Raw genomic sequence first — 12,393 nt, 5'->3', positions numbered from 1 at the left:
CCTCTTCATGTCAGACATTCCATTGAAGAAAGATGTTGAAACCGCCCAATACGCGGATGACACAGCTTTCTTCGCCAGTTCTCGTTCTGTAGATGACGCTCAGAGAAAACTACAAAATGAATTAAATGCGAAAGTCCAATGGTTAAATTTCTAGAGGGATAGGTTGTAAATCAACCCCCAAAAAACCCAGGCCATAATCTTTCACAATCAGAGAGACATCCGCGCCTACCAGCTGAGAGTGGAAAAAGTGACAAAAAGCCACATATCTCGGTCTCATCTTTGACCGTAGATTCCTATGGTCAATCTCTAAAGGCCACGGTGTCGCCACAGTGCTTAACCCTCTGATCTACAAAAAAAGTAAATTGTCTTCGATGATTAAAGTTTTACTTTACAAGCTGCTTATCAGACCCGTCATGTTATATGAATCTAACACTTGGTATCTATTTATCAGGCCGGAACTAGCGGAAAAGCTTCAGGTAATGCAAAATAAACTTCTCGAGCAAACTCTGAATGCGTCATGGTTTGTCAGAAATACCCAAATTCATCGGGAAACTGACAAAGCAGAAATAAGACGGTTCGTTTTCTCCTTATACAAGAAATTCTATGTAACCTCAGCTCTCTCCAACAATTTCCACATCAGATCGCTGTCAGAGGCGTTCCCAATCAGGTAACCCCGAAGAATATCCGTTAGGACGGTCAGGGGATAGGGGTGTGCCGCGCGGGTGTTTGAAGGAGCTCGCAGAGCACGATCGCGTTGCCCAGACAAATAATAGCGAGAGCTGAGCCGATAGTCTACAGACGGTAAATTATTCCACTAGTCCATGTTGCTTTCGCGGCTCGCACTACTATAGTAGTTTTTTTAGCATTTATTAGAACAAGAATTCAAGAATGGTGAGTGGGATTTGCTTTTTGGTAACTAATGAAAAATATATAATAGTATTTTAGTGAGATTACATAATTATTTTTTGGAAGTTCTGCTGTACTTCAGCGTTTATGCATTAGCCGCCACTGCCGAGGCCGATTTATGGCAGCAGCTTTTTAGCGTTAAAAATTACGGCACTTTTTGCCAGGTCCACCCGAGAAGCGACGTGTTCTTCCTCGACACCGATGCAAACTTAATTAATCAAAATCAGAACCGTTATAACGTTTTCGCGATTCGATATCTATAAATATTTATGTATCGGGTAGGAATTTTAGCATTATTTCTTCTGAAGTCTATATACAACTCGGAGTTATATGTATAATTCAGAGGATGTAACATATTTGAAATATATACTTTATGGATAAGTAAAAATTAAAGTTTCATGAGAAAAAAATGAATTTTTGTATTATAATTTCAATGAGCATGTCACTATCCTAATCTGGTACTTTTCGCTATAGAATTGGTGAATTAAATATTGTTAACGCAATCTACTCGCTACCATCTTAATATGGGTTATAGATTATTTAAGGCTTTTTTGGAACTTTGAAGCTGACATATTTAATTGAGAAATCGTAAGAATAATTACTATAATATTATCATAATTACTATAATTAGTATAATACTATAATTATTAAAAGAATCAAGACTGCAATTACCATGAAACAAAAACATTCCAAACCCATATCTGAATAATATATATAGATCTTTCTGGATATATATTTAATCATCTTGGTATACAAATCGACAACTGAAAGTCAGGAGATGGAAATGAATAGTAGAACTAGAAATAGAAAATTCATTAGTAAAAAGGAAATATCAAGAAAAACTGAGATGGAAGTGTACAAATAAATTTACAGATCAACTTTAACATTTGGTTGTGAAACACGGATATTCAGAAAAATCTCAGAAAAGTCAGTGGTGAAAAAAATGGACAGGCTTCAGTGTTGGATTCAGTGATGTAAGTTCAATAAGTTCAGAAATAAGGAAGGAACTTTTTATTACATTAGCGGAAGAGTATATAGAAAGCAGGCAACTCAGTTGATGGGGTTACCTACAGCATGAAGCACCTAAGACAGGAAAAAATAATATGGGAAGCAAGGACAGAGAGGACAGAAAATCAGACGGTCATCTAAGCAAACCTGGATAGATTTTATTCAAAACATTGTCCATGTTTAAGGATAGTATATCGATTTTGCATTGTAATAATTCCTTGAATTTTGAGGCGATCGAATAATTGACTTATTTTTTACTTTGAGTGCATAACACAATAAATACTTCTATTTTCAATCTGCCAATATATTTTAGTTGAAAAAATAAAATGAAAGTTTCCTGAAAATGGCCCTTACTTGACTCAGACCAAACTTAATAAAGAAAAATATTCATTCATATATCAAATAAATAGATGAGAATAGGCTTTTTCCGGGTTATTTTCTTTCTTGACGAATGCTATTAGGTCTAGCAATATATTTAGAGAACTAAAGACACTAAAATACAAATATAAAGGAATGTAGAAAAGCGTTAATCACTACATAGTATAAAACAAAGTCGCCTTTTCTGTCCCTATATCCCTATGTGCGCTTAAATCTTTAAAACTACGCAACGGATTTTGATGCGGTTTTTTTTAATAGATAGAGTGATTCAAGAGGAAGGTTTATATGTATAATACATGCATAATATACTAAGGCAACATTGCTAATTTTAGAGGTTTCTAACGTGATGTCGTAAATTAACCTATTTTTTAGGCTTATTTAGCAATTAGCAAAAACGCTGCCTAACTCTACGAGTTAGATCAAATTAATGTACTACAGTATTGTACACCACAAAAAGGTCTACAAAAAAGTCCGCGATGGTATATGTTTATCTTTTAGGGATAACCCACATTAACCATTTTTATTGTTTACTTTTTACGTGAGAAAATGGCTTATTTACGAAGCTATTTTAAGCAATACGGCATTAATCCTTATCGAATTAAGTACCTTAAATACAGTGTGCAATTAATATAGATCAATATGGTTCCTTACAGCATGTAAATTAAACAAATATTTTCGGAGATATTACAAATTTAAAATTTGCGTTTAAAAATGTGTAATGTAATAAAAATTGTATGAATTTAGATATTCCAAAGATAGCAGGAAATCTTCATAGTAAGTATAGGGGAAGAGGAATTGTTTTACTCCAAATTTAATGCGTGCAGGCCAAGGGCAGTAATGAATGAACCAAAAATACTGGATCGATTTTAATCATGTTTTCATTGAGTGACATAGGCATATATATTTTATGCCCGTGCAAAGTCGGAGCGGGCCGCTATGTTTTTATATACAACGTTCATATTTTTTCTGTAGTGTATTTAATTTAGTATCAGCATTGCACCCGTGCGAAGCCGGGGCGGGTCGCTAGTTTGTTTATAATATAATATTATTTTCATCCACAATAATCCATATAGTAGTAGGATAGTATGAAATAAAAATTATTGTTGTTCAATTTTTGCATTTTGTATTTTATATGCTGTGTTTATATATTAAACTTAAAGTTGTGGCTTAAAAATTTAATATACGTTCCAAGTAACTTTCTGTATAAAATTCTGTATCTGTTTTTATTTCAGAAACTTCACATGTAATTTACCTACTCGACAAAATAACCAATAAAATTCAAAATAATCTTCTTGAAATCAATTTGTTTGATTATCTTTCTAGATCCAAAATACTCTAACTTAGCATAATATCAATAATTAACACTAATATTTAATCAATGAATGACAGAATAAATAAATCTCACTAAAACATTTTCACTTTCTTTGGTTCGCGTGCTTATACAACTTCAAGGCACCGAAACCCCGAGAGAAACTAGGAAATGGCATTTCGTTCGGTATGTTCAATTAAAGGAAATTAGTTATCCGCCGTAATAATAGATATATTATCGAAGCTCATTTATGGTTCATTGTATTCCATGACGCTTGATTAGATATTCGGCGTAGCTAAAGATACATGAGCACATTACTTCACGTCATTACGGTTGCACGTGACCATGAATTGTTCATGCTGGCTGCGTTACTGTTCGTAGGCTTTTTACTGGATGACTATCTCGACTGCGCTGACGTATAATTAGAGATAAAGGAATTTAGATTCGTGAAAATATGAGATAATTTAAATTATCATAATTAGACCTTGTAACAATAAAATAAAAACGAAAGCTCTATAAAAATTGTGCAAACAACCAAAGTATATCGACTCAATTAAAATTTTATATGGTATTTCTTGGAAATGTATATGGTATTATACATTCAGTATTTTCATATAGTACGTGAGATTAAAAATCCAATAATGTCTATAGATTTTTTGATTCGAACTTGAAAATTAGTACTTTACCTTCTACGTATCAATGGCAATATAAAATTTATTCAATCGGTATAATAATTATTATTACGACATTTAAGTAAAAGTAAATTGCTACAATATAATAACAGATCAACTGAAAAGACCCCGACCTGACACATAGATCGCGATACTAGAATTAAATACATATGTTTTTTAGTCAGCCCTAACTCTCAAAAGATGCGTGTATAAATTTGACAGCTGTCGGATCATTGGTTTGTGAATTATAACATTTTGTGTGAAGCAACTTTTATTATTGTGAAAAAATGGATAAAAATTTCGCGTGTTGATAAAAAGATTGCTTTTAGAAGGGGAAAAAACAGTTGAAGCAAAAACTTGGCTTGATACCGAGTTTTCGGACACTGCCCCAGGAAAGTCAACCATCAAGGATTTGTATGATAAGTCTAGACGTGGTGAAATGAGCACCGACGACGGTGAATGCAGTGGACGCCCAAAAGAGTTTGTTGCCGATGAAAACATTAAAATATCCACGAAATGATTTTGAATGACCGTAAATATCATTCACGAATATTTGGGTATGAGCAAGCTATGTGCAAAATGGGTGCAGCGCGAGCTCACTCTTGACCAAAAACAACGACGAGTTGATGATTCGGAGCAGTGTTTGAAGATGATCAAGCGTAATAAACCCAAATTTTTGAGTCGATATGTGACAATGGATGAAACATGGCTTCATCATTTTACTCCGAAGTCCAATCGACAGCCATCCGAGTGAACTGCACACGATGAATCTGCTCCAAAGCGTGGGAAAACGCAACAGTCGGCTGGCAAGGTTATAGCGTCTGTATTTTGGGATGCACATGGAATAATTTTCGTTGACTGCCTTGAAAAAGGAAGGACCATCAAAAGCAACTATTTGATAGCGTTATTGGACCGCTTGAAGGACGAAATCGTCGAAAAACGGCCGCATTTGAAGAAAAAGAAAGTGCTGCTTCGCCAAGACAATGCAGCGTGTCAGAAGTCAGTGAAAACGATAACAAAAATCCATGAATTTGGCTTCGAATTTGGCTCATCGTATTCTCCAGATCTGGCCCCCAACTACTATTTCCTGTTCTTAGATCTCAAAAGAATGCTCGCTGGAAAGAAATTTTCGTCAAATGAAGAGGTGATTGCCGAAACTGAGGCCTATTTTGAAGCAAATGACAAATCGTATTACAAAAATGGTATCGAAAAGTTGAAGTGTCGGTATTATCAGTGTATTACTCTTGAAGAGAATTATGTTGAATAAAAAACACTAATTTCGCAAAAAAGTATTTTACTATGGTAGGCCGGGGACTTTTCAATTGACTTGTTACCTTTACTTTGCCAGAATTTTTAATTATAACAAACATATTGGTAAAATTAAGTTTTCTTCATTACAAAATAACTGCTGTTCTAACATCATATTTTCTGATATCTAATGGCTTTGAAATAATGTTCAACCAATTATGACATATTGAAATCTAGAGTTTTTACGAACCCACCAAATCCCACCTTCAAAAATAATATTAGCCATAGAGTAATAATTTAAACAAATCAATCAATAAAACTTGTTAAAACCATTCAAACTTTTTTAGAAATAGTAATGTATAAAGCCATGGGCTTCATTTCTAAACATTAACTAAATTACCACTTAGTATATCACCTGATAAAACAACAGGGACATTTAGTCCTGTAAGCCCTGTTAATTGCTGCTTTTGCCTACAGTTAAATAATTAATTAATTATAAATACATTGTCTGCCTGCGGTGTCGTAAATTAGATAAGTGCATAATATATACATTGTATTCAAATGTACGGGTTTTATAAATCGGCTACCAATCGCTATAAACTAGTTATTTTTTCAGTTGAAGTTCACCAAACACCATCTATTTACCAACAACAGAACAAAAATCAATATCATTTTAGTACAGCACCTTTCGTAGGAATATAAACAAAATTTCATGTTGATTTGTCAGTTCACTTTTAGTTTAGTTTGTGTTAAACTCAACTTTAATATGTCAGTGCATCTACTTGTGTTTGTTTGCAAGAAAAAGCTTCTTAGAAGAGAATATACTTAACTAAACTTAATATGCTACATGTTTGGATTGTAGTGTTGAGATAAGAACTTGAAAATCCTTATCTAACTTTAAAATATGATCCAGACACATTACTTTTTTACAATTTAAATTCTGTTGTAATGATGTCTCTAATTCATAATGATTTCTACTGATGATTATTTTTTCTCTTTTCTTAAAATGTTGGATCTGAAGATCATTTGAATCTTCTATTAATGCTAAACGTATTTAGGTAAGCAAGCATTTTAAATGTGGTTCAACTACTAGATTAACTGGCCAGAGATCAGATGAAATTTCTGATGAGAAGATCCATGGTCTTAAATGTCAATGAAATTAAACTCTACGTACAGCCGACTTGGTTGGCGCAGCGGTAAATGCGACAGGACGGTCCACCTACTGTTGCGATAGTCAGAGTTCGAATCCTGCTGGGGCATGGTCGTAAATTTACGTTTGTAATTGTTTAATATTTGTGATTGTCCTAGACGAGAGGGTAATATCCAACAAGGAAAATGAGTCACATCAGTAACCAGGCTGGGTAAGTTCAGATAAACCCTCGTTGATAAAAAGGAGACTTTAAATATTTAAAAAAATTTTGAGGCCTCTATACAATAATCAGTTATCTAAATGTTTATCAAGACGATTTTAAGAGTTTAGATAGTGTTGGTAGTGAAACAAGTTTAATTAATATAGGCTTAAAATATTAATATCTAATTAATTTAAAAAATGACTCACCTTGGCCTCCAACTTATCGTTATCATGTTTCAACGAATTCCGCTCGTAATCCAATTTTTGCAGTTTCTGCTTCAATGCCTCCAACTCTTCCTGTAACAAGAACAAACACTATATTAAATCGTCCAGAAACTTTCATACGTAAAGAAACATTTTACGATCGTTCAGGTATCACCAAACAGCAAGGAAAAAAGAGGAGAAACAATCTCCAACCATAGATAATTGCCGCATTATTCCACTCGATTTACTTTACTCGAATAAACAGTGCGAGTTCGATTCCCATAGCGGCAAAAAGTGTTTTACAGCGGCGATGAATATATCTCGAGATGGAAATTGTCGGAGGAAGAAAAATCATAATGATACGCTGCCGTGCTAGTTAATTCAAGGCATTTTTTACTGAAAATACTTAAGGAGATTATTACGCATACATAAATGTTCAATGAGCGTAGATTATAAAGTTTTTAGTTGGGTTTAGTTGATATCTAGTTTAATTATTTATTATAATTAGACAGAAGTCAACTTATTAGATTGGCAAGAAACATTATTTCTTATACGTTCATCATTTTGTTTGGTATACGAAAAAAGAAATTTAATCAATTATACTGTTTCTATCCTAGATGAAAACATGTCATGAAAAAGATGAATGTGATACGTTGGTCCAGTTCTTAAAGCGCCTGACTAGGCTTATTCAGATTGTATATATCCACGTGATTTGACATTTTAAAACAAAAATAATTATTATTTAAATAACACATTCGCCCCAGAAACAGTTGCCAGGTCCAACCACCGATTACCATTCCTCCCATCACTGTTATTAGTTCTTTTAAGCCGAATTATTTTCCTGTAAACTACCGTTCATTATCTTTAATCGCCTACAACTGATCGAAAACTTTTAAAGAATCACTTTGCGGATTGTACAACAATGTTGCAACCGAAATTGTCGGTTAATTCACTTAATGTTGGACGTACCTTGATGTTCGCTCCAATTTACATCGTCAAAAAAAATCGAAACGTGAGATTTATTTCGAAACATTGTACGGAAGTCGTCAGGTCACCTGTCAGTTTCAATCAAATCAGCTTAATTATGACCATGTTATGTAAATGTGAATGAAAATAAATTGTAATTAACACATCGTGAAAAATAGTTTCGATACTCCCTACTGCATTAAGACATTAATTGTTCTTAATTTTTTACTTTAATTGTTTCCATATTCTGTAGGTTTTTGTAGCTGACTTGGGGTAATTGTGCATATAATTTTGTGATATGGTACATAAATTTCTTAACGTTTTCAAATTATTATGTGTTTTCTGGAATATTATTGGGATTACACTCAAACGGAATTCCTAGAGGATAAACTGTTAGTAATCAAGTAAAAAACGACCAATATAATAAAGATTTCAATGCTAGACACTTTATTAACATGACTTGATATTATAATATGTTTATAATTATGTGATATATCCATATATACCCATTCAACATGAAACGTTTTACATCAGTCTTGTTATTATGTATTAAGCCAAATTATGGTTTAATTTGGTCTACCAGATCAACTATGTTCATTCCAAGCTCATTCGGCTTTCATCTTATTAATGCTGCTGTTTTATTTTGCGAATACAACATTACTGTTACAATTCAACGAATTGTGCTGCCTAAAATGTCATTATTAGCTTCCAAATGTTTAATGAACATGCTTCATCCATCCATAAAATTGTACAAACACCGTCTTCATTGATTAAAACCTAGTGATTTGCATGAAATGTGAAAACGCCAAGGTAAAACGGCGTATCTAACTAAAATGTTGAATCAATGTCACATAATTTGGGTAAATAGTATTTTTAATTTTATAGAGATTCTATTGCCTACTGTAAAAAGAAGTTTAAAAAAATACAGACCACAGGGAAAGGCATAGGTCAATTAAAAAGTCCCCGACCCATCATAGTAGAACACTTTTTTTGGCAAAATTAGTTTTTTTTATTCAACATAATTCCCTTCAAGGGTGATACACTGATTATAGCGACCCTCCAACTTTTCGATACCATTTTTCTGGTACGATTTGTCCTTTGTTTCAAAATAGGCCTCACTTTCGGCGATCACCTCATCATTCGACGAAAATTTCTTCCCAGCGAGCATTCTTTTGAGATCTGAGAAAAGGAAATAGTCGCTGGGGGCCAGATCTGGAGAATATGGTAGATGAGGAAGCAATTCGAAGCCCAATTCATGGATTTTTGACAAGGTGTATTATCTTGGTGAAGCATCACTTTCTTTTTCTTCAAACGCGGCCGTTTTTCGACGATTTCGTCCTTCAAACGGTTCAATAACGCTATCAAATAGTTGCTTTTGATGGTCCTTCCTTTTTCAAGGCAGTCAATGAAAATTATTACATATGCATACCAAAATACAGACGCCATAACCTTGCCAGCCGACTGTTGCGTTTTCCCATGTTTTGGTCACTCGGCTAGACTTTGGACTGTCGATTGGACTTTGGAGTGAAATGATGGAGCCATATTTCATCCACTGTCACATATCGACGCAAAAACTCGGGTTTATTAGGCTATCTTCAAACAATTCTCCGACTCATCAACTCGTCGTTGTTTTTGGTCAAACGTGAGCTCGTGCGGCACCCACTTTGTACAGAGCTATCTCATACCCAAATATTCCTGAATCATATGATGTACACGTTCGGTTGATATCTTTAGAGTGTCTGCTATTTTATTCAGCTTCAATTTACGGTTATTCAAAATCATTTTGTAGATTTTTTAAATATTTCCGTCGCTAACAACCCCTTTTGGGAGTCCGCTGCGTTCACCGTCTTCGATGCTTCTTTCACCACGTCTAAACTTAGCACATCAATCCTTGATAGTTGATTTTTGTCTGGGGCAGTGTCCGGAAACTCGGCATCAAGCCAAGTTTTTGCCTCAATTGTTTTTTTTTCCTTCAAAAAGCTATATTTTATATAGCATTATTTCAACACACAAAATTCCTTATTATCCATTTTTTTCACAATAACAAAAGTTGCTTCACTAAAAATGCTATAATTCACAAAGTAATGATCCGACAGCTGTCAAATTTATATACGCATCTTTTGAGGGTTAGGGCTAACTAAATAACATATGGATTTAATTGTAGTAGCGCTATGTATGTGTCAGGTTGGGAACTTTTCAATTGACCTGTTAGTAATTAGTTTAGCTAAATTTTACTAACAAAATACGCCACGAACATTTTCCCATGCCCAATATATTACCGGACCGCCCTGTAGAAACAATGTACAGGAAATTCAGATAAATAAGCCATCCCCTTTTCAATCTTAAATAATAATTGTATGAAACATACCTCGTTCAATGAAGATTCATCGCCGACAATCTCGTCCAGTAAGTAATCGCGATTAGTAGAATTGCCGAGGTCGAGTTTTTAGATAATCGATCAAGCCTGAGAGGCACGGAGCGAGGCTGGCCGGCCGGCTCTACACGTTTTGCATGACGGGTGTTATTATGAAGTGACTTCGGTTTCGCCATGCGAACTGACCTGTCCGTAGAACAGATACGAATGCAATTCCGCGCTCGACAGAGAGAGATAATACGGGAGGGTAAAACGATACGCAACAACATAATGATAAACAAGAACAATACGAGAACAAAAAAACAGAAAAGAAAGAAATCGGAATTGCATAAAATTACGAAACAGGATTTTACTTTAATTATGTTGTATAAGTATGTTAACAACGTTCATTAATGATATTATCATGGGTCTAGATAATGGTAGTCGAAGAGCAAAAAAATAATTATATAATTTTCTTTAAATAGTATTCTTATTTTATAATTATAATTTATAATCATTGTCGATACTTCATTCCACTTCATTACACAATGTTGGTAACAGTATAACGTTATTAATAACAAAAATCATTAATATTAAACAAAAAAATGTATTTCAGAGTTGTGGAATCCTACAGTTTTCCCTTCTAATTTGGGTTATATAACAGGATGTGTAAAGGAAAGTAAAAACTACAACATATAATACTAACCTATATACTATATATATATATATATATATATATATATATATATATACAAAGTAGGTGCTGCACGAGCTCACGTTTTACCAAAAACAACGACGAGTTGATGATTCGGAGAAGTGTTTGAAGATGGTCAAGCCCAATAAACCCGAGTTTTTGCGTCGATATGTGACAATGGATGAAATATGGCTCCATCATTTCACTTCAAAGTCCAATTGACAGTCCAAAGTCCAGCCGAGTGACCAAAGCATGGGAAAACGCATTAGTCGGCTGGCAAGGTTATGGCGTCTGTATTTTGGTATGCATATGTAATAATTTTCATTGACTGCCTTGAAAAAGGAAGGACCATCAAAAGCAACTATTTGATAGCGTTATTGGACCGTTTGAAAGACGAAATCGTCGAAAAACGGCCGCGTTTGAAGAAAAAGAAAGTGATGCTTCACCAAGATAATACACCGTGTCAAAAATCCATGAATTGGGCTTCGAATTGCTTCCTCATCTACCATATTCTCCAGATCTGGCCCCCAGCGACTATTTCCTTTTCTCAGATCTCAAAAGAATGCTCGCTGGGAAGAAATTTTCGTCGAATGAAGAAGTGATCGCCGAAAGTGAGGCCTATTTTGAAGCAAAGTATATATATATCCATCCTATATCAGAACAAATAGCGATAACAACAATTTGAATTGGTCTATGCAAATAGTATGGTATTCCCCAGAAGACACAAGGTTTTTATAAAATTATGGAATATCTAACATTAACGAGAAAACATTCAAGTCCCCCTCTTCTCAATCAAGGATCCAAGGATAGAGCTGGACATATAAAAATACCGACACAGATACTGAACGGTCTTGAAAAGCTTTAGGTAATGCCAAATAAACTTCTCAGCCAAACTCTGAACGCGCCACGGTTTGTCAGAAATATCCAAATTCAACACAACAAACATTCAACAAACACAACAGAAACTAACAAACCAGAAATAAGACGGTTCGTTTTCTCCTTATAAAAGAAATTCCATGCAACCTCCGCTCTCCAAAAATTCCCACATCAGACCGGTTAATATCCCCCCAAAAGTGGCTATTCAAGCTGCCTAAGGTTCTCATATCTCAAATAAAGTGCCTTCACGGGAACCCTTCTCTTCTAAATTGAATTAACATCAGCAAGGAAACATTTTCAGCCGGTAAAACAGGCCTCAAAAAAAAACTGGACGGTCTCTCATCATTCGAATAAATCATAAACAATCCCGTTAGTATCTATCACTTCACCACGTGCCCATCCTCACTTTTCATATCAGACGTGGTATGC

At 34.4% G+C, this 12,393-nt stretch overlaps 1 protein-coding gene across 4 annotated transcripts in view; it reads right to left on the bottom strand.

Annotated features, from left to right (window-relative positions):
- Nucleotides 1-12,393, bottom strand: part of Mhcl (Myosin heavy chain-like) — a 366,371-nt gene that overhangs the window by 37,265 nt on the left and 316,713 nt on the right. For all 4 annotated transcript variants that reach the window (XM_076398159.1, XM_076398158.1, XM_076398160.1 and 1 more), the window contains one exon: nucleotides 7,079-7,168. In XM_076398159.1, coding sequence (XP_076254274.1) covers nucleotides 7,079-7,168 — 90 coding nt within the window. The remainder of the gene's footprint in view (nucleotides 1-7,078; nucleotides 7,169-12,393) is intronic.

The sequence above is a fragment of the Rhynchophorus ferrugineus genome, unplaced genomic scaffold (assembly GCF_030347505.1).
Source record: "Rhynchophorus ferrugineus isolate W39M unplaced genomic scaffold, kcgeb_rfMv2 rfM3, whole genome shotgun sequence".
Lineage (NCBI taxonomy): Eukaryota > Metazoa > Arthropoda > Insecta > Coleoptera > Curculionidae > Rhynchophorus > Rhynchophorus ferrugineus.
Note: the sequence above shows the minus strand (reverse complement) of the source record. Positions and strands in the feature narration are given on the sequence as shown.